The 25,256-nt window shown below is 31.1% G+C and overlaps 1 protein-coding gene across 1 annotated transcript in view; it reads left to right on the top strand.

Moving 5' to 3' along the window:
• The window catches only part of LOC123703137, a 131,915-nt gene extending 123,478 nt beyond the window's left edge, over positions 1-8,437 (top strand). The window contains exons 5-8 of the mRNA XM_045651036.1: positions 2,689-2,822; positions 5,632-5,747; positions 7,368-7,471; positions 8,189-8,437. Coding sequence (XP_045506992.1) covers positions 2,689-2,822; positions 5,632-5,747; positions 7,368-7,471; positions 8,189-8,283 — 449 coding nt within the window. The 3' untranslated portion in view covers positions 8,284-8,437. The remainder of the gene's footprint in view (positions 1-2,688; positions 2,823-5,631; positions 5,748-7,367; positions 7,472-8,188) is intronic.
• The last annotated feature ends 16,819 nt before the right edge of the window (positions 8,438-25,256 follow it).

Genomic DNA, 25,256 nt, shown 5'->3' with positions numbered 1-25,256 from the left:
CGCGAAGGCAAAAACTAACATTGTTACGCTACAGCACTTATCTTTGTAAAAAAAATATTGCCTCTGACACTGGTCCCATTTGCTGAAGTGACAGCAGATCTGAAAACCTGTCACGTATGTTTTATTTTAATACTAAAGCCCTTTGCTACAAAGGGCACGAGATTTTATACTGTGCGTTTGTCCGATACTATTTATTTGTACACAAAAGGGATTAGGTATTAAAATAATAATAAATAATAAATACCTATTCCAGGACAATTTTCACACACGGCACGATCTGTTGTTCCCATACTAAGCTTTCGCTTGTGTCATGGAAACCAGATGGCTGATAAACATACATATATATTATAATTTTAAATAAATACTTATATAGATAATTAACACCAAGACACAGAGCAAACATCTACGTTCATCACACAAATATTTGCCCCGGGTGGGAATCGAACCCATGACCTCTGGCTTGGAAGGCAGGGCCACTACTAACCAAGCCAACCGTCCAGTCAAATAAAATATAAAACAATAAAACCAAAAAACAGTATAATTTATTTGACGGCCTTATCACTTAGTTGTGATCTCTTCCAGGCAACTAGGGCAGGAGGTAAACTACCTATATCTTAATTAAGTTTGAAACTATTTACTATTATAATTTATATCATAGTACAGTGAACCCATTTTCATCAACATCTCGTTTTGTTTTCATAAACGGTAATGTAGAGATTGTAGAGTCTCGTTTGTCCTTCTTTCACGTCGCTGCGAACGATTTTATGATAAAATTTTTGTATCTGATATCTTTCCCAACAAAATAGGCACAGACAGGCTAGATAGTTAGTAGGTTAGAGTGCGACATAGACTACTTTTATCTAGGTGAAACATCTTATTTCGATGAGCATTAACTTTAACCACGTGGGTGAAGTCGCATGCGGAAAAATACGCATAATTATAAATTTATTTTTTTAAATGTCTCATCTAGCTTTTACCAAGAATAAATCTAACGTTATATGGTCAATCGATCACAAAGAAAAATACCAATTTTTATTGACATTTGTAAGCTTATTTGGTCCACTGTGAAACATTGAAATTTGAAAGAGAATAAACGGCTTTACTGAATATCCCAACTCATTTGATAGAATCTATGACTAACGAAGCCTCATAGTATCAACTGCGCGAACCAAAGCAAAAAATGCTTTGAGATTAGCATTTTTATATTGAATAACCTTATAAACCTTAACTGGTACGATAATTGAAAATATATTTCGAGGAAATGTGTTAAAAATCTTTATTTAAGACTTCCTCCTCAACGTTTAATTATGCAGTCTCTTTGAACTTTTAATAGGATATGACGTGTTAAATTAATTCCTCTCCGGCTATTTCATTTTTCCTAGAATTTTAATTCGCGAGAGTTATCATAATGTAAAATACCTATATTAGCGAACAATTGAAGAGTCAGTTAGTCATATTTTTGACAAGTAGTTACTAAAATATCATCATTTACTTTAAATATATACCGTCGCGAATGGTGTCAAGGTTGCTTTTCCAACGAAATAAGTACAGGCTTGTATGTAACAGCGTAGGCTGTTAAAACTAATAGCCTCAGGCGTTAGCCTTATGTCAGACTAAAAACTCGGGGCTTATTGTCTTAATCTACAATAGGATTCAGTATTGGAAATAAAAAGACCTGCGTGCAAACGTGGCACGAAGAGATAAACGGATCGGGATTACAACCTTTAAACCCTCTAGTTTTCCGATTTTTAACGACATTTTCTCTTAAAATGTTGCTGAATATCGGTGCTATGGGGCCGTTTGGCCAAATTCTGGTTGGAATTCCGAAGGATGTTTAAATACGAGCTTTCGAGTGGGCAAAGATACAAAGGTATCATTGGTTTCCATTGTGCTTGGCTTTTTGGTTAGAAAAATGTATAGAACATTCTGGTTTAAGCGTTTGGTAGAGATGGTTTTAAATCGTCAACAACTAGTCCGAATTAGTACAGTCGGTGAATGGTAGAACTACGTTATGTGGATTAAAAAATTACTTCTATACGAAGTCTAATTGAATAAATTTATGTTTGAGTTCGAGTAAGTATTAAATTGATATAAAGACAATATTTGGAAGTGTGTATTTTTTTAATATGATGCAGGTCGTCCATTAGTATCACTTACTTTAGTGATAAATTACCTATAAAATAACGTGTAGCATAAAGCATTCATAGTAATTCTATCAATAGGTATTGCTTTTTAAAAAAAATTTATTTCGTAGAAAACAAAAGGAACATTTCTTTCAATTTTCTAGTATCCTAAAAGTAGAGTAGACACTATTAATTACACTCCTTAAAGGTTTACCAGGTAAATGAATATAATCAACAATTCATTAGATTTGCTGAGAAAGATATATTCCAACATAAGAGTTACTTAAAATTTATCCATTTAAAGTATATGAACAAATTTTGTTGGGAAATATAGTCATTTAGTATAACAAAGGCATTTAGTTACACCTAGTTCTGACTAGTGAAAACATGTTATAAACTACAAGTACTATATTCCCCAACAAAACTACCTTTTACAGTATTATTATAATTAGATTTATTGTCACAAAGTAGAGCACAATAACATCTTTCGTTATCTGATGGGGCTCGACAAATTTTGCAGCGCTTCCGAAATGTAACATTTCAGAAACAAATCTCTATCCCACAGAACCACCGTTCATCGGGCCCAACATAACATCAGACCGCATGACGTACGTCGGCGGTGATCACATACAAGCGAACTGCTCATCACCTCCTTCCCTACCAGCGGCTAATATCACCTGGTACGTCAATGAACAAATGGTAAGTTATTGTTTTATGATTATTAATATAAAGAAAGTATCTTAATATGAGAGATTTCACAACCTAAACTAGTAGTTCAAATAAAAAATAAATAATATAAAAACAACAATTTGTGGGTTAACAAACATGTCATTTTTGGACCCCAAACTAGGACAGCCTGTATTTTGGGGTCCACCTTCCTTGATGACAAAATAGTAACAGAACTATTATAACTAAATATGAAAGATGGCTGGTTCTTTATTTATTAATAAGTAATGTGTGACGTGGAGTCATCGAAATAATAATTGAAGATACGGTTGTTAGCTTTTTATGATAGAGAAGGTATCATTATATTATGATTTTTATCTTAAATGTATGAATGTTAATAATTGACGAAATAATGGATTCGGTATTAATAAGAAAAAGTCGAAATAATACAATAATAGATATCAGAATTCAACTATAATATCTAAAAATCACACAAAGATAACTTAATTACAAAATTAACAATAATTCCTTTAATTAATAGTCTGTGAGTTTAGTATACTAGCAATATTAACAATTACACCTTCAGAACTACTTTAAAAAATACCGTGGCAATGCCCTGCTACATCTTCAGAACTACCTTAAAAATACCGTGGAAATGCCGTGATAGTTTTCGCTTCAACGACTCTGCAAATATGAGCAATGAGCATACGACACGAAAGCAGGTCTGTCGTAGACAGATCTAGGCTTTATATATCTATGGTGCTGCTATAAAACCAATAAAGCTTTTTCCTTTGATAGGAATTTGTTCGTTGACTGAAAACTTACTTGTGAATTCTTTTTTAATAAAATAATTTAAAAATCTATTAATTTATAATGAATATAGCCAATTTTATAAATGAATTTAAATCGTATGTTTACCTATGAAATTGTTTTATATAAAACGCAAGCGAATCTTGTATAAATAATTAAAAATCCAAGAAAACATTTCCACATACTGGCAACAAATAGAACTGAACGTGACACAAGTAATTAAAACATGTTCTCATAATTCAGAATTATCTTGCATTAAAATTACACTCTGCCTTAATTAACGCAAGTCAATGATACTTGGCACACTTTTAAAATAAGAATATTTCATAGTCTCGTGTTTGATTTATTGTTTATTAACATAATATATATGTTACAGTTAAAACTTAAAACCCGTTTTCCGATATAACGCGTTTTCATAAATCAAATACATAAAACTAATTATAATAATACTAATGAAGGAAATTTTGTTGGGAAATATAGTGTTGCATTTAGTGCAAAGGCATTTAGTTACACCTAGTTCTGGCTAGTGAAAACATGTTATAAACTTTTAGTACATTTCCCAACAAAACTACCTTTAACAGTTTTATTATAATTAGATGATTTATTGTATGTATTTATCGCGAATTCTTTTCACATATGTCCATCGTCCTATTAAATTTTGTGTTCGCGAAAAATATGAGTTTTGTCCATCTCTTATTTCTATCTACTTACATAGAAATAACATAAAATAATACTCAACACATAAAATACGTGATACCGTGAAATTGAGAAAATCAAATCTAGGCATTAGGACATTCTTAGGCATTTATAATATTATAAGAATAGTCCATATTTTGTATAAAACTTGTAATTATAATCTCTTTTATTTTGGGTATTGCTGGTTTTAATTATTATATATTTACGATAAATACCAAAAATTTACTTAACTTTTAATATGAAAAGCCTAGACTGGTCTAATGACTGTTGTTAGTAAGTTGAACAATATTTATTTAATGAAACCCTTTTTAGCACCACACTGATTAATGATAAGTCTAACCTTTTTTTTCAAACGACTTCCAAAAAGTAGAGGTTAATACTAAATTGATATCCCATTTTACATAATATTTGTTTTATTTACAAGTATTTTTTTCCTCCTTTTTTTCTGTCTATTATTTGTTGTAATATTAGTAGCATAAACTTCAGTGAACATAGATATAAGACATACATATACATATATGAATATTACTATCAAATTAACTGCCTACTAACTAATCACGAAGCGAAATAACTTTAGCAATCTTTTTCAAATTAGCAAATAGATATTATAAATTATTACTTTTGCCATAATGATCAAATCGTGCCTGCGCAAATATTAGTGTCTAACATTAAGCTTATATTATAATATGTTACCGGCCAAACCCGATTTCAGTACAAACTAGTTTTGCCTAGGCTAAAGTAGTTCGTCCTATACACGATCGGATGAACTGGTATAGCCTAGGCTAAACTAGTTCATCCTAAGACCAATAGGATAAATCAGTTTAGGCTAGGCCATACTAGTTTATCCTAAAATATGTACGCACACACCCAGGATAAACTAGTTTTGCAATTAAGCTTTATTTTTGTTAGAGAGTATTATTTATTTTACCAGTAATTATTAAAATTTAATAAAATACCAATTTATTGGTCTTAGGATGAACTAGTTTGGCCTAAGCAAAACTAGTTTGTCCTGAAATTGGGTTTGGCCGGTAACATAGGTATATAATTAATAATGAAAATTCAATAAGATTTATAATATGTTAATTTTAATTACCTAGATAACATATTTTTTCAAAGATTGCAAATTAACACGTACGGTACTGAAACTATTTTCGCTTACGGTGTTAGCCAAGTTACGTTACATAGTAACTATTAAGTAATCTGGGCTTGAAGTGGTGATTGCATTTATATAAGTTAATTTGTTTTTTTTTGTATGTTTTTGTTGATATTAAACAACCGTGCGACCTTAAATAAATAAACTCCAAAGTTTTACACGCAATTATTTAAATTGTCCCAGGTGCCGAGTTTCACAGCGAACCACGTGACGAACTTCAGCAATGGCTACGCGTCGAGTTTGTCCACTTTGGAACTGGAAACAGCTGTGCTTTCACCTCTGCCGATGCTTATGATACGGTGATTATAACTTTTGTGTTTTTGTATGGGAAATATAAATAAATAAAGAAATAAATAAATATTTCGGGACTATTTTCACACACGACACGATCTGATCCCATACTAAGCTTTCGCTTGTGTTATGGAAACTAGATGGCTGATAAACATACATATATAATTTAAATAAATACTTATATAGAGATAATTAACACCCAGACACAGAGCAAACATCTATGTTCATCACACACATATTTGCCGGGGCAAATATGTGTGAATGTGGTGGGAATCAAACCCACGACCAGTCACTTGGAAGGCAGTGTCACTACCAACCAAGCCAACCGGCCAGTCAAATATAGATTTATGCGTTGATAATATGGTAAGATGATGCTGAAATAACAGCTTATCAAATGTTGTGACCTTTGATTGTTAGCTTGCCTGGTAGAGATCGCTACCTAGCGATAAGGCCGCCCTTTGCTGTTTCTGTTAAGTCTTGACTTTGTTTTATGTATTTTCAAATCAATAAAACATTTTCATTCATTCATTCATAAGCTGTTATTGTTATTAAACCGTCTATGTTAACCTCGATGATTATGAATAACACTATTAAGTACTCTGTTCTTCGTTAATTTCCAATGGCGTTAAAAGGAATAATTACATTTTAATGGTTTTAATGATTACAATATAAAATTAATTAATCGAAAATATTAAACTACACAATGCTGTTCCATAAATATGACAAAATTCAATTAGATTATAATTTCAGTGAGCATTAAAGTAAGGTAAATTCATTCAGAGTCCAGAGAGAATTTTACGGACGTTATAAGTCAATTTTTCTTATCTAATACCAGTTTTGTACAAACAAAACTTTAATTTTCTAAATCTATATTAGTCTCCTTACAGTACCAATATTACTCGATACGTTGAGGTAAATCTAACAAAGCACGTGCCCACATGTGCGATACTGCTAATTGCTGAGAGAAGTTATATGTCCAATATTACACACGAGTCTTCCGCACAATGGATACAGTTTGAACTATTCTATTAATTACTTAGCTCTCCGAACTTTAGGTTATCATGAGAGAGCCATATATATTTGACTTGACAAAAAGTCCTTTTCCAAAGTCTAGCAAACGTACATAATGAATAGCAATCTTTGTTCCTAATGTCATAAAAAATATACCAGCCGAATTGAGAATCTCCTCCTTTTTTGAAGTTGGTTAAAATAGATTCATTACTTTATAAGTCTAATCATAATCGACTGATAGATTTGCTTTCCCTTAGAATTTATAGTAGAAATAGTTCTCCTTTAGCCACCTTGGAGCAATGGTTAGTTCCAGTCGAGACCAACAAAAATAAAGAAAATTTATCAATGAAGAGTGAGATATTTTACACTTTATTACAACTAAACAGTCTTAGATACTAAAATATACAAAAATAAAAGCAAGAAGTAATATAATTATTGTATAGAGTAATTTAAGGGGAAGGTTTTAGTATATCATTAATTAGGTTTTAGAAATAGCGGGCGAAGAGGCGGGCGGTAAGCTAGTTACCAATAAGATAAGAATTGAGCATCACCACTATCGCAATACCATCTATTCCACGCATCCACAAGGGTATTCAATACACGAAATTATATTCCAGATGCGAAGCTTCAATATTCGATGTGTGGAAATCAGCAAGTCACGCCGTCGTCCTCCGGGAGAGGAATGCTAACCCAGTGTCGGCGCTGGGACGGAGTTTCACAGGTAAATAAAATGCTTGAATCTGTGTGAACACTTGAAGGGGGAAATAGTTTACATAACCTGACTGTAAAATTAAGGCTAGTTTATCATGGGCCCTTTTCACAATCGGCAGCGTGGGGTGAGTAAAGGCAATCAAGATAGAGAGGGCCTAAATGTCTGTGATTGGCAATTGTTACATATTATGTTTATTTGTTACCTATCGACGTAATGTTTGGCGGTAATTTGTTTGCTATATATTTATTGAATATTGAATTCACAAAAGATACAGTAACAAAAAATATGTCTATTTTCAAAGAGTAGGTATAATACTTTTGTCCAATTACAGTTGCATATTATTTCTTATTATTTTGTACAAGGTTATTTTATTTCATACTAGCTTTCCACCCGCAGCTTCGCCCGCGCAGTCAAAGAAAAACCCGCATAGTTCCCGTTCCCGTGGAATTTCTGGGATAAAACCTATACTATTTCCCGGGGTAAAAAGTAGCCTATGTTCTTTCTCGGGTATCAAAATATCTCTATACCAAATTTCATGCAAATTGGTTCAGTAGTTAAGGCGTGATTGAGTAACAGACAGACAGACAGACAGAGTTACTTTCGCATTTATAATATTAATAATATGGATATTTACGTTGTGTACAGAAAATTAATAATAATGTATGACTAAATGTATTACTATAATTTTTATTATAATATAATATTTAACCGTTGTTTTCCTTACAGGTGGTGCCACAGAAGCTTGCATACCAACCCTTCGTGTGTTACTATTACATCTATTATTAAAATTTCTATTACAAAACTATACAGAAATAAGATAGCTGATTCAAAAATATTAGATAGTCATGTTAATAATGTAAGAGTGTAGAAAAGTCAGGGTTTTAAAATGTATTATTATAAGGAATTATTGAAGGATTCGCTTGTTTTGTTTTGATCGTTAAAATGATGTAGATTAGTGATTATGAAGGTACGTGTTCAAAATTTTTCCTATTTTTTTTTTGGTAATAAATTTTTAAATTAAATTTTAATATTATATTACATTATGAAAATACTCTAAATAACTATTATTTGATCGTAATTATGTGGAAAAACAAAATGAAACATGGAATTTAATGTTCGCAGTATGAAATATGGAATTACACACCATTTATAGTGAATATCCATACTTCCAATTACAAAGGACTTAACAATGAAATGCGGTTTTATAGCGCATTTCTATGCACTCGCTTTGTGAATTCCAAATTTTATATTTAAAGAACAGCTTCCACAATGAACATGAAATATGTTTAGTTAAAAACTGATTGACTATAAATTCATTTGATTGTTTTACGTAAAAAAAAAATGTGCGTGTACTAGTGTACACACGTAAGAAGTGAAACTTCTTTATGACCTTATTTTTCAAAAAATAATTTACTATTTGCAACTTTACAGAATACGTCGAATCACGTGTGGTAGGGATAAGAAAAAGATGGCGCGTAACGGAAAAATGTCACGCGTAACGAAAAAATGTTACACTCAATTTTTTTCCAACCCCGATAAAGAAGTTTCACTTCAAAAATTATCATGCGTTAAATCGTGTCCTAAATGGTAACTATTATATAATGTCGTAATGAGAAGTTGCATTTCATACTATCCATACGAGTACTAATATTATAAATGCGAAAGTAACTCTGTCTGTCTGTCTGTTACTCAATCACGCCTAAACTACTGAACCAATTTGCATGAAATTTGGTATGGAGATATTTTGATACCCGAGAAAGGACATAGGCTACTTTTTATTGCGAAATATGTACCACAGGCGAAGCCGGGGCGGACCGCTAGTATTTAATATTTTTATCCAAATCGATTCATTGTACACGTACCTTTATAAACGATACAAAAATATAACAGCAATTTGTTGTATTCTCAATAAATTTATATAATTAATATAGACTGAATATAGAAAATTAATTTACTTGTATATACCGTTGTTATAATTGTGTAAATAATTTAAATGTTCTTATTATTTCGCTGGTAATTTAAGGTATACGGTAATATTGAAGTTGTTGTATATTTAGGAAAATTAATAAACTAATCAAAATTAAATTTTATTTCAATAGTCATAAGGTTGATAATAAAATGATTCACAACACGGGCTAATTAATTGCCGTTTTGGCGCATTTCAAGAATATACGAGTACGTCATACGAATAAAAATAAATGTGAAATTTTTGTATTTTATTTGTTTTTGATGATGTGGCAAATTTAAAAGTATCTGTAATTCAGGCAATTTGTTAGTAATAATTTCCTACAGTAAATAAAAACATGCTTTTTTGTTATTTTTTTTTTATTAATGATAAAGAATAGATTTATTCGAATAACTGTTAAAACTAGGTAATTATGGCTGTGTAACGTATAGTTGTAAAAATTATTAATTTGTGTATTGAATCAAATGAAAAGGTGCATTATTAGTAGCTTCTTTGTAATTATATAATTGAAGATATTATTCATATATTTTAGTATATTTTACTTTAATTGATTAACTTTAATTTTTTTTTTGTTTATGCTCTTTGTCTTTGTATTACTTGTGTATATATAAATTGTATCTTCAATTATATAAAACGATAGTTGTATATTTGTAAATAAGTGATTATTGAATAAAATATTTAAAAAGTTAAAAAATGATTTTTCTTTATGTGTGTTTATTTTTACTTGAACTCAGTAGGTAATGTATGATCAAAAAAGAGGATATAATTTAGTTCAACCTCATTTCTGTTAATTAATTTTCATAGGATTTGAACACATACACAGCACACTGGTGCTACGTAGCTACGTAGCATGTAGCTCCAGTGTAGCGCGTAGACCGTAGCACGCTCGCGTAGCTGTCTACGAAGTACTACATACGCAAGATTTAAAAAGGTTTCGTTTGTATATCCTTTATTATTTTAATGAATATAGACAATCATTATGAACTACCTACTTTGTCTGTTATTGAAATGAAACCTACTCGTGCAGAAAACAAAGACGATATTCGATAATTTAATTGATAAATATGGCCTTTCAAAGGCTTTGAATGTCTTTTATGTAAAGAGTAAAATAATAAAACATTGAAGCTGTCTCATTATTTTAACTCAAATGTGTTTATTTATTTTATATTGTAAACAGTTTTTTCATTTCCTGTCCTTTACAAAATTTGATCTAGAAAATTTAAAATTATATTTGCTTCAAGTAACTAATGTCTTTGAGTAAACAATAAAATTATTTAAAAATGGTCAAATAATTAGTGTAATTGTATATGTTCGCCTTAAAAATGGTCAAATAAGTGTAATTGTATATGTTCGCCTGGAATATATCGAAGTGATTTAGTGTATATTGTAAGATGGTTAAGAATAAAGTACTACTTGTGAGATTGAAGTTGTTTCATTTACTATTTCTATTTAAAATACCTATTCCTATATTAATTATTAACAAAAGATTGAATGTGTGTTTGTTATTCTCACATGCAAAAGTTTTATGGTATCTTTATGAAATTCAGCAGACACTATCTAGTACACATAGGCTCCTCTTTATCATTCCGCTGTATAAGCTGGTTTTATTATAAAAAATAAATAGGTATTATTATTTTTAACAAAAAGATCACCTTTAAATAACAGAAACAGATCATATTAAAAAGTGAACACAACACAGACACAATAGCTTTTAAATAAAAAATGAATCATCAAAATCGGTTCACCCAGTGGAAGGTCTGAGGTGACAAACTTAAAAAGCTCGTCAAATTGAGCACCTCCTTTTATAAAGTCGGTTGAAAAGACTATGTGATCACGTAAAGGCATATTTGTGTATCCAACCTTAAATAGGATTTAAATTCTATACGGGCTTAGGGACAGAGAAAAGGATAACGTACTCAAATATAAATTATTATAAGCCAGGAACAATGACCTTTATTATAGAACCATTAAAGTATCCGTTAATAATTTTCTTTCTATAAAGGGTAAGAGAAGGTTATTTATATTCAACAGCGTATATTTGTTTTAATTATAGAGTTTTCATAAAATAGCTATTCCGATTTAATATTATATGCATTTGTATGGATGAACTATATGGTTATACAAACATAATCAAAATATTAATAGTCTAATACTAGGTAAATAATATGATAATTATTGAATCTATCAGTAAGTTGAATATATGAGTTTCACTCATCTGTATTAGCTGAATATATTATAGAATATAATTTTAAAATGTAAAATTAAATAACACAAAGCATTTAATATTTAACCCCCCAAAATACAAAAAAATATAAAAGGTCTTCTTTCAAATACTGCGTTTAAAGCTATATAACTTACTAGCGGTCAGCCCCGGCTTCGCCCGTGGTACATATTTCGCAATAAAAAGTATCTTATGTCCTTTCTCAGGTATCAAAATATTATCTCCATACCAAATTTCATGCAAATTGGTTCAGTAGCTTAGGCGTGATTGAGTAACAGACAGACAGACAGAGTTACTTTCGCATTTATAATATTAGTATGGATTCCATTTAATTATTACATCTCAAAGATCAATACTTAAATTATAACAAACAAATTAGATCTTTAATTACATGGAATAAGGTTGTAAATGGAATTGTAGTTTCGCGCATCAGTGTTCCCTAATACAGTCTATTATAGAGTATTTTGTAACCAATTAAACATCAATATAGGCATATAATTATTTTCCGATTGGAACATTCCAAGCATACAAAATCCTTAATCATCGTCACTGCCAGGTAATTATAAATGTATAGATATGTGTAATTGTGTAGATAACATGTTGTTTAACTTGAAAGTAATTGAGGGAACTAGAATTATAGGTACTGGATGAAAATTATAGAAAAAATCATTGCCATCAGTTCTGAACAAAAAAATTTATATAGTCAATAATAATTATATACAAAATGGCTTGATCATGTAGAAACTGGGAAGCTGTAGAATCAACAACGTTATAAGTTTAATCCAATATCCAATCCACTTCCAAAAAACATTCATAGAACAAATTCATAAAACTATTCTATCTGCTCACCTTTGTTAAATTCCAGTTTAATACCGTTCTATTCAGTCGAGCGCGCGTCAACAAAGGCCTTTAATAATTCGAAATAAAAAACATATCAATGCAGGCTCCCTTGGTAAACAATCGATGATATATTATCGCTCGATTCCAGGCCTCACTCATACACACATATTAAGCCGGCTACTCACGTACCAGCCGCAGGGGCAATACTGGAACAATCTCGGGTCGGCGGTTGGAGCAATTTCAGCTGTTCTCTAAGTTGCTCCTGCTTGCCTATACACATCAAAAATAAGGAGCCAATTAAGGGTGCAATTCCAATATTGCCCCCGCTGCAGGTGCGTGAGTAGCCGGCTTAAGGCTATATTTACCTGCTATTAATGCATCTGAATGAATAATTCATTTGTCGGATGTGATTTGTACGTTTTGTGCCATTTCATTCGAATTAGGCTGTCTTTTGAATGGGTTCTGATTAAGCGGTTTTAAACCGTATTTTTTTAATTGTTTTCGAGTGCGGTTTGATTTGTTGAAACAAACGATTGAACGTTTATTCTGTTGCGTACAGCGTTGGTTTATTATTAAAGTGATATAAAATTAAGTCAAAATCACTAAATTTATTAGTTTTATTTTAAACATTTAATTTATTACATACCGCTTCATAAAAGTATTGCTATATTAAAAATGTGTACGATAGAGTGGAATTAATCAAAAATCAAAATGAACATTCAAAATCATAATTTTATCAAATAATTTATATAAAACTTATATGTTACTGTGTATAGTTATACTAGAATGTTTTGGTTATAATTCATAATCTCAATAATCTGTTGTAAATATATAGAATACTAGTGGTCCGCCCCGGCTTCGCCCGTGGTACATATTTCGCAATAAAAGGTAGCCTTTCTCGGGTTTCAAAATATCTCCATACCAAATTTCATGCAAATTGGTTCAGTAGTTTAGGCGTGATTGAGTAACAGACAGACAGACAGACAGAGTTACTTTCGCATTTATAATATTAGTATGGATAGATAGTAGAGCCAACATTTGTTTCATTAGATCATTACGACATAAAAATGAATCATCCCATCCTACTATTAACACCTAAGTATAGCATTTCGCTAATATTTCAACACTTTAGAAAACATGGTTTAACATTGGATTAACACGAATCAAAATCACACCTACAATATATCAAGACAACTGGATGCCACGTTTTCACTCGCACTACGTCACCGAGATAGCTTGCGTTGTCTCTTAAATTTATCGTTGTTTGTCCAGCATTCTACGTCAACTGTTAACTGGGTACCATTTAACAATTTTGATGTACGATAAACCAACAAAGTTATGTTTCGCGAAGACTTATAGATGTTGCAGTCTTATGGATGGCCGTTTGCGGATTAAGAATGACCTGATTCGTGCGACCGAGGTGCATTCGTAACTAGCTGTGACTCGTGGTTTCACCCGTGGATAAAAGCATTCTATAGGGTATTTAGGTGCATATGCTACATTACTGAAAGTATCATTAAATCAGTTCATTAGTGAAAGAGATTTGATTATAAATAAGAGTGTGTATGCCAGCACACGTGTCAGAAGTGAAACTTCTTTGGCAATATTTTAAGATACTGAAATCGTCGCCTTACTACATGACATGACGTTATTTCCATGACGCGATCTTACTCTCAACACGCCTAAAGATGTTTCACTTCAATAATTTATTGAAAAAATTAAGACTAAAATATAATTGACATGTCTTACCTGTATCGGTTTGGCCAGCCATTTTTTTTGTAATTGCACCTGTCTATTAATACATTAAAATATATTTGTGATAAAAATGGCTATAAAATAAAACAGTACCTATATATAATTAATAGATTTAAATATAATGAACACAAACTTGTCTTTTGAAACATAAATTTCTGTGTAAATTACGATGAGGAACTATTAGTGGTTAAACTGATGACATACAACTAAACGACGTTTTGTGAAGTCATAAGATATTAGCGATAAGCAAGTTTTCATTTTAGTAAGGGTCGATGTCACCAAACATAATTTAATTCAAGAATAACTATCCTCGTCATAATTTTATTCCTAGAATTTACTCGGCGATAACTTCAATTACGTTTAAATAAATAAAAAATAATATGTTTTGATAAGAATAATCGAATTGCATCGTATAAAGTAATTTAACTCGCCATATTTACGACTCTTAATAGTTTCATATATAAGCAATAAGCAAAGATTTTGAATTGTATAGGTGAGTGATAATAGTGTCATAATTTTAAGACCTATTTAACACGATAGAATAATCCAGGCATAGAATGGAATAATGTCATATAATTGAATAACTCTTTCATAAATATTAAAGCATTTATTTCCAGTAAATATTTAAAAACACAACGTTAATATTGGTTTATAAGACCTACGTCAAAGTCCATTGTAGAAGTTTGTTACAACTTATTTTAACCCTTAATTTTACACAACCGATAATATAAAGAATTTTTTTTTTCTTTATTCGATCTATTTCATTAACTACATTTAATAGAGACTTAATTTATTTAAAAATGTGTTACCCGCTACATCCTCTAACAGACACCAAACCCAGAACTTGTGCTTGCTAATTAGTTTTTGTCATTGAGCCATTGAGAAGTTCGTCTTGATTTTCTTATGGTCTTGCAAAGTGATAATATCCTACTGCTGAAACTTGTAATTGATTTTATTGAGCATGATATTGTGTCAATTTATTCACTTATATGGGTTTTTGGGACAGTAACAGTTCGTAGAAACAAGTGGTTTTAAAAAAAAGCTTGTTAGGTCACATAACCACCTAACCTTATTTAAGTAAAGACAAGATACTTTCAGTTTTATTCTTTTAATTTTTGATGTGTATACTACATAGAGTCCAAAATATAAATTCAATTATATTTCCGGTTATTAAGACATAAAAATACAATATAATAATTAATAACGTTGTAGTAACGAACTAACCGAAAAGTAAACATATAGATTAACATATAGACATTTCAAATTTAACTTCAAATGTAATATAACAGGCCTAGATTATGATACTTCAGCATATATTTTAACCATCTTCCGGTTTTCAACGAATATATCGCTTCAATATATGAAACACATACAAATCTAAAGAATGCTATCACGTTGCCGCCAATATATACGACTTTGATGCTAGCGCCGTCAAAGCGACATTTTACACTTCTCTCTGCCATGTTTTTGTTTAGCCATTCCATTCTGGAATATTTTGGGAATAGTTTTATTGGTAAAAATATTAAAATCACCGTTATTCTAAGTCATTTAGTGTTCGAGCATAATATTATGAATATAAGAAGAGATGGAACTAATTAAACATTTAAGAAGGACCTATTAAAAGATTAAAAAATCGTATTAAAAAAAACACCAAAAAACTTCTTCTTCATTTTTTAATATAATTTATAGGAATGAATGGACGAAAAATAATCTTAAACATGACATCATCATAATATTTTAAACTAGCTGCTCCGCGCGGTTTCACCCCCGTGGCTCCAATCCTGTTGGTTGAAGCGTGATGATAATATATAGCCTATAACCTTCCTCGATAAATGGGCTATCTAACACCGAAAGAATTTTTCAAATCGGACCAGTAGTTCCCGAGACTTGCGCGTTTAAACAAACAAACTCTTCAGCTTTATAATATTAGTATACATTGATCAATTATCAACTACAAACTTAATGAGTTAAATAGTTAAAAAATTATCTTATTTTCATTTAAGTATTATAGTGACTTTCTCTTGAGTAATACCTATATTATAAAGAGCAATTAATCAAATAACACAAGCAATAATTATAAACATCTCCATAGTTAACAATTACGAGCTTTATTTAACATTTCAAGCGAATTCTCAACCTCCGTCAATCAAATACAGATACTAACTATTTCACAAGATTTCTAAAGGTATTTTGAGTAACTAAACTTACGCTTGAACGATTCGAATTCAGGTCAAAACGTTTATATAAATTTTCAATGCGAGAGCTGATTACGCCACCTTACCCTTTTTTCACAAAATAATATATACTATGTATTAGTTATTTTTTTGATGCCTAGATTAGGAATTATTTTTTGCTTGTTTTAAGTTGTATCTATCTTGAAAGCGTGTTTTTTTTTAGTTTTTCGAAGTATATTTTTTATAGAAAGATTACATTTTAAATATAGCAATTTAAAGATTTAGTAGCATATAGCATTACTAGTGGTCCGCCCCGGCTTCGCCCGTGGTACATATTTCGCAATAAAAGGTAGCCTATGTCCTTTCTCGGGTATCAAAATATCTCCATACCAAATTTCATGCAAATTGGTTCAGTAGTTTAGTCGTGATTGAGTAACAGACAGACAGACAGACAGAGTTACTTTCGCATTTATAATATTAGTATGGATTCTTGTGATTCTAAGTGATAGGTGCTATGAGCATCTGCTTATGCTGGACATGTGTCAACATTGTAGATACAACAATTAATTAATGCGTATCCTAAATTAGAACAAGCTAATTTGAAGACAGAGAAAACAATAATAGTGAAAATTTTCAAATAGTAAGCTAAAATCGTGAGAAATAAACTTTCTTATTTCTTATTACCAATTTTTTAAATCTGTTTTCATACTACTAATATCAATAAATAATTAACCAATATTATTATTTCACATTTTTTTAAAGTTTAACCTTACTTCTTTATTGTACACAAAGATGAAAATTGACAGACTTAGGTCTTATCGCTGTTCAGCGATTTCTAGCAGACAACCAGGGGCAATCTGTATTTAAGTTTTCTACGTTAAAAATGAAAAATATTTATAACCTACAGCACTTTGATTACCTTCGCCGTATTGCTGTTGCCCGTGATTTTTCTTTAGAACCATCTTTAATTTATATCTCATAATTATGAAATAAAGTTTGTGAGCAACAAATATTAATTGAAAAAAAAACTTACAATAATTTTCTTCAGAATATTTACTGCATTCCTCATTTATTTTTCCCTTATAGCCAATAATTTAGATTTTTATTACTTACCGTTATAATATAATATAAACAACCATATCAACAATCCGCTCAACATTAAGCTTCACACAAAATTATTCAAGGTTTCACCAACATATAGAATAGTTTAGAAGTTGCCTAAAATTCGGCAAATGTGTGGTAAGTTAACCTCACATAGTTTCGTTGGAATTGCTTTTCTGTTAGATTCAGACCTTGTTATGAAATAGTTGATATTTTAGGGTATAATGATTAATAACGTTATTATATAAAATTGATTATATTTTTTATTAAATAAAACACAACGTAATCTAATCGTCATTAAGAAAGAAAAAAACGTTTATTCAATGACACATAGCCTCACAATGAAATTACGAAAACAAAATTAAAAATACTTATATGGTATTCAAAAATACACATTGAAGTGTGTAGTAAATTATCGATAAAATTAACATTAAAGTATTCAACTAAAAAACTACACATATAAATGAAGAAAAGGACTGCAAAATCCAACTTGCATCTTACAAATTGTAAACTAATACTACAGTATATGCAACCATTGTAATTAAAATACAATAACAAATTTGAATGCACACGAAAATCATATTTTGCTTAGTAAAATTCGATGCTTATATTTTCATTACAGTTCTAAGTATCAAAGCCAAAATTTGCCGTAAGCTGAAATTCAACCATATTTAGTTAATATCCAAGCTAAAACATAACATTTATTGTAATTATAGCCCACGTACAAACACTATTGTCAGCGTTTATTTGTTAAACATACGCAATAGGTATGCTAATCTATTTGGAATGGAGCGAAATCTAATTTCAGTTTTATTTAATAATTAAAAATTGTGTTTTTTTATTCTGTTATTATTTATACTAGTATTTAATATTATAAAGCTGAAGAATTTGTTTGTTTGGACGCGCTAATCTCAGAAACTACTGGTCCGATTTGAAAAATTCTTTCAGCTTTAAATAGCCCATTTATCAAGGAAGGCTTTAGGCTATAATATATCATCTCGCTAAGACCAACAGAGTGGAGCACTGCGGGTAAAATCGCGGAGCACACCTAGTTTAAGATAACTAGGATACACCCTGATTAGTGTCAGTTTGGAGTACTTGTATTCATAGGTTTTGTTTTACTCACGATGGATTTTTTAAGCTATTATATATAGAGCATAGCTTCTATCGCGGGCCTTGAGCGCGGGGACCGAATCGAGAAATTCCGTAACGAAAAAACCTCACGCTCCCCACTCCGACGGGCTCGGAGGTGTGGCTTGAAGGCATGCTATGCAATAACTTTACCGCGGCAGTCCCCGAGTGCGTGTGGCTTATCTTATTCTGAAAAGAAACAATAAATACGGTATAAGGTCTTGATTATATTGAACATGTTTTAGGTAAAGATAAACTATTTTCATATTCATTCTGGGTTGTTGATGTAAGCTGGTGAACTAATTTTGTTGCACTTTACGTTGAACTATATGAAAGCTATTAAAATAACAGCTGACTGTTTCTGAAATCCAAGCATTATTATGCACAATGTATATCATAAACATAGGTATACAATATTAAATACCTTCGACATTATTTGTGTACATGGTCTATAAGCTTTTGCTTATCACTACATAGTATAAAACAAAGTCGCTTCTCTGTCCATATGTATGCTTAAATCTATAAAACTTCGTTACGGATTTTGATGCGGTTTATTTTAATATATAGAGTGATTCAAGAGGAAAGTTTAAGTGTAGATATTTAATAGGCAATTAGGTATATTATTAGACAAAGCAGGTGAACCAGATGGCGGAAAGCTAGTGCACAAATAAAATAAAAGATAAAAAGCTAAAAGTACATACCCTATTTACAATATCACTCACTTTTTACAGTACCTGCATAAGCCTCATAAAAGAATACATAAGTACATAGTATTCAGACATCTCAACAGATTTCTCAAAAACAAAACCGAGGATCTGAATGGGTGTAAACAAAACGGGAACTAAGGCGAAATACAAATAAAAGAACAAAATGTTGTTTTACATTAGCAACAATTCTAAGCACCGTCCAAGCGTGCCGTAATAGCTAACAGACACACGGATCCTACCTTTGCTGAACTAAGAATGTAGACAAATAAATTTCCTTTAAGCTTAAAGACGCATCTGCTGGCTGGCTCATCCCTAAATTGAACGTAGGCGGTGGCCACACCGGGATGGCAGCGCGCAAATTCTGCGCTTCTGTTCAATCTATGAAATTTCGACATTGTGACTTTTGCGTCACAGCCGCGCTCCTGCCGCGCTGATAACGTGAAGGCGCTCTAAAGGACACACATTAGACACTCATTAAGTATAAGACTTATTAATATTAAACATATATTAGTCATAGAACAAACAGTTACGGAGAAGTGTATAATAGGTATAAAATGTTTATTTCGTCCTGCTTAACATTGTCTCTCAATGCTCTTTCGTAAATACTTAAATTGATTTTAATATTTGGTTTTATGCAGTAAATTGTTAACATACTGATTCACTGGGCAACTCGCAGCGGTGTTGTCTAGCTGAGAGGCTAAAAGCTAAACCTACGTCAAAACAAGGCCTACTAAATATATTTGCTCACCACTCGCATAGCATGTATGTTCCCACATTACATTTACCAGTTGAACGCTTGCAGCTGCATCTAAAGGGTTATTTCTCAAACGCGACGCGGCCCGTAATGGTGATCATTTATACCCACGATCAGACCTGTCATTTTGCACCCCAATACTATATTTTACGACAAAATGCATAACTAATGATCACTGCTGGAAGTTCTTGGAGGTTAAATTTTGTTAGGACAGTGCGGGGTTACTAAAGTTTTATTAATGTTTGCGGTTTTATAGTTTTTTCTGCGTAGTTTTTTCAAGATATAAATCTTGTCAGGTGATAGGATAGTTATTGCAGTATTGTGAGGTCTTATATACTTTCATTCGTAAATGCCTTCCTTGATATGATAATTGATAATGGAGATAGATAAGTTGATTGTTGTATATTATTTTCGTTTATAAAGAAGTTAGAGAAGGAGGAAAAAAACGTTGCTAGATTTATTTATTTATTTATTAATACTTTATTGCTCTTAGAATCATTACAATAAGACTTAATCTATGGATACATTACAACAATTGGCGGTCTTATCGCTATGCAGCGATTTCTTCCAGACAACCGGACGTACGAAGAGAAATTAAATTAGAGGAAAGGTGAAGGGTAGAGCATAAATATATATTTATAAAAGAAATAAATATAAGACTAAATAAATTATTTAAAATTATAGATTGTATATTTTGGCGAAATATTATTTTTTCAGTTCTTTTTGCAAAGCTTTTGGTATAAAGTTGATGAATGTATACATCACAGTAAACCACAAAGTCTCTCAAAGGCTTCGATCTGTTTCACGTTTGCCACTCGCAGGAATTTAGAAAGCATCAAAACCAAGGTACCATCGGAGTCAATGCGGTAAAAACGTACCATTTTGTACCATATTCATGACTGTAGAAATTAACTTATTTCGAAAATATTCTGAAAATAAAGCTTCTACTGACTACAAAAACTGAAGACATTTTGTATATTTTAAACTGAATTCTGCAAGAAAAAAAATACATAAAGGTTATACATTTATTTTAGGTATATTACATTTATTTTTTCGAAGTAATAATTATCTTTCATTTAATTTTATTGTTGGTATAACATGTTACTAAATTTAACATACAGAAAAAATACATCATTTTCTGCTATTGATTAACCTGAAAAATCTTTACAATTTTTCGCGCCAAAAGAATCATTTTCTCGAAGCTTCTAAGACCCAGTTGACAATTTGATGCGAATCGTAACTTCCTTCGCAATGTACGCTACATTTAAGCCAAGGTGCATTTTAGTGTTACTATTATAAAAATTGTATTATATACTTATTTGTAGTATTAACTTCATCTGTAAGAAAATAAATAAAATATAATGATCAGTAAATAGAACCTAGATTTATATAGCTTATAACTTAATAATATAAAAGTGTAAACATATTATCTACTTAATATTATAAAGCTGAAGAGTTTGTTTGTTTGAACGCGCTAATCTCGGGAACTACTGGTCCGATTTGAAAAATTCTTTCGGTGTTAGATAGCCCATTCATCGAGGAAGGCTATAGGCTATATATCATCTCGCTAAGACCAACAGGAGCGAAGCACTGCGGCTAAAACCACGGAGCTAGTCGTTTATAAAATGTTATTTTTCTCCGATAGGTACAATATCAAAGCGACATAAATAAAGCTTTCAAGAAAGGCGTTAACCTCAAACAGGGGTTTAATTGAAGCACTATTGTGATAAAACCATTAAATTTTTATTACTTATATAGTTGATGCAATAAACTCACATGGTGATAAAGAATTCTTATCTTACGTCTTTTCAAAATATGGATTGGCAGTGTCGTAAAAGCGTCGGGGATTTAACGACCTCACACCGACAATCTTTCGCTTCCATAAAATATTTTAATTTCATACGTCTTGATTTTAAAGCGATTTATAGATCCAATGTTTGAATTTTAATATATTTGGCTGTTGAATGTATTTTTGATGTTTCTTGGTTATTTTTATTGAAGTTATACTTCTTTTGGCGCGATGGAGAAAAATGATGAGAGGGAATTTTTTCGATGCGCGCGCACACCGACACCTAAATTTAACAACATGAAGTTAGTTTTAGGTGGTATGAAAATTGATAACTATGTTCAAGTTGTATATTCTAGTATTTCTTCTAACGCGTGTACATAAGTACACACACTCTTTTTTATTATCTACTATTTATTATATTCTTGTTATGGAAATGGAGAGTAAATATTTATCTTAACGTAATAATTATAATATTATTTCCACCAATCTAAACTAGACTGAAGGTTCTTTGAGTCTTTGTCAATGTTACTAGCAACATGTAATTTTAGTAATTTAGGAAATTTTCGAATAATTAAACGTACCTACTTTTTGTACAGAGAAAGACTGTATAAGTATATGACTTCTGAAGTAATTTATAATAATTTTTACCAAGCGAAGAAAGCGGCGGGCTCCAGCTAGCTTACATGAAGAATAAAGCAAAACTAAGAAAATATTGAGTTATTTTCTCATAACTACAGTACCCAATAACCAGCCATTTTCCTTTGACCTTATTTTTATAGTATCTTTAATAAAGTTTCCCACAAAATAAATTGTTTTTAGTGTAGTGAATCGTATCAAGAACTAAATAAATGGCAGTGGTCGCAATTTATGTCCAAGCCGGTCGTAATGCAATCGAATGACGTCGAAGTAAAGCACAGATTTCAATTGCCACGTGTATCGTATTTTGACCTTTATTTGATGGTTACGTAGTTCGATTTTCCCATGACAAATGAGTATGCAATTTATCTGTAAATTATAATATTTTCTACGATGGGAAATAGATATGAGTGTGTTATGGAAAAGAGTAATTACCGTTAGATGTCATGACGTCTAGAGCATAAGCAGTTATTTTTAATTACTAAATACTGTATGAATACCAAATAAGTAGAGATTTCTCAATTTTGTTTTTTCCTTATCCATACTAATATTATAAATGGGAAAATAACTCTGTCTGTCTGTCTGTTACTCAATCACGCCTTAACTACTGAACCAATTTACATGAAATTTGGTATAGAGATATTTTGATACCTGAGAAAGGACATAGGTAGGTTTTATCCCGGAAATCCCACGGGAACGGGTTTTTCTTTGAAAACGCGGGTGAAGCTGCGGTCGGAAAGCTAGTTATTAATAAAATATTAATTATTAAGTAAGCAACGGTTCAATTGGAATTAATTTTTATTTTTAGTAATTATTTTTCCTTGTATTTTAATCATTTACAAGGAAATCATACATACTTTTAGCCACTTCTAAGAAATTTTTGTGTTCAGATCTATAAAACGAGTAAAATTATAATTCTATAAAACTTATTTACAATAATCGTATGCAAAATAAATTAAACACTTGAAAATATACTAGTAATCAAATTCTATTTGGATTAAATCAGCCTGTTCTATAATAATTAAGTAGGTAGATTTCGCTTTGCCTAAAACTTAAAAGAGATGTGCGTTTGTATACATCATTACAAACACTGTCATGTTTTCACACAAAAACTACTGGACCGGTTTTAAAAATTATTTCACAGGTAGGTAGGTAAGTCCAGGAGCTAGTGTACGCCGCTAATAGGTAATAGATAAACTGTATTAATAATACCTCATCCATTATCATCAGTAATGATAAATACTTTAAACTTCCCACTAAACCCACTTTAAAATAAACAACTGTACAAGCAATGAAATTTAAAAAATTCCCAATTTTAAAACGCGGTTACGACCATTCTTTAAACAACCGACCCTAGTCGATTTAACCGCAACACATTCGTTAAGACCTCGTTACATTAAACAACTGCAAAAAGCGGGTACATTTGGAAATTCCGTTTCGCCCGTGTAAACTATGCTTTTGTTTTCTTTGCGTTTCAATGGATTTTGGGCTATGAAAACGCTGTAAAAGAGAAATGTGGTCGGTAGGATAACATATTTTGAATTGATATTTTTCATTTATGTAAGTAGTAAGGAAATAAGAACAATATCATCATCATCAGCCCATATATTTTCCCACTGCTGGGACACGGGCCTCCTATGAGGGTTCAGGCTATAATCCACCACGCTGGTGTCCACCACGTCGAACTTTTGATTGCTCGACTTGTCGGTTTCCTCACTATGTTTTCCTCACCGTAGAGAAAATAGTTTAATTGTCAAGAAAAATATTAAAAGAGGCAATTAAGATACTATTCATTATAAACACGCCCATCCAAATTATATTTCTATTCATGTAATTAGAGATATAATATTGCGAGCATAAGAATAAATTTTGAACATAAAAAATGAATTCGATCATGAAATCGTATTTACTCTGGTACCTATATCGTTTCGCTTCATTGAAGCCTTATAATGAACTCATAATATTCATCAATACTTCCATAATTAATTTAAAATAGGTCAATAGCGAACGTAGAATCTAATTTATTTATATGAACGGGAACCAGTACACAGTTTATTTAATGTAAATAACGGATATTATTTAATTAGAAATACTAAAGCTCATTACTATACTTCTAAAATACGATACGAGTAGAATACTAGTTAGTTAGATATTTGAAAATGACTAAATTAATCATTATTGTGCCTCGTTTTTGTGGACGGACGTTATGTCGAGCGATTCCAGATTAGGAAGTACTGGATTCATCCATATATTGAAAGAAACATAAATTGTAGAGTTTTTGTACAAAATAATGTATGTGAGATACTCCGCGGCGACTAGTCTCCGAGACTTGCAGGATACTTGAATCGCCTGTGCGTATCGTAATGGGAGAAGGGCCTAAGTATATTTATTTTAACATCTTTATATCGTGAGACTTCTTGCGTGAGAAAATATAAAAATGTTATATTTTATTTTTCTTTCTATTATTCTATTTTTCTGTTGAATCGCGACGGTAAATATTTTTTGGTAATAAGACGATTTTACACTTCTTAATTGAGTCGAGATGAAAAATGAATAGGTAAGTAGGTACGTAATTAAATTTTAGTACAAAAACACTGTGTACAATTTTCAGAGCAGTCTATTGATAATTCAATGTGTATTTTCCTTTTCAATCAATAATTTAACTTATTATTGTGCATTTTGTGATGTCAAGTAGAATTTTTACTTGAATTTTTATCAAT

This window comes from Colias croceus, chromosome 25 (assembly GCF_905220415.1).
Source record: "Colias croceus chromosome 25, ilColCroc2.1".
Taxonomy (NCBI): Eukaryota; Metazoa; Arthropoda; class Insecta; order Lepidoptera; family Pieridae; genus Colias; species Colias croceus.
This window is presented reverse-complemented; position numbering and strand designations above follow the sequence as displayed.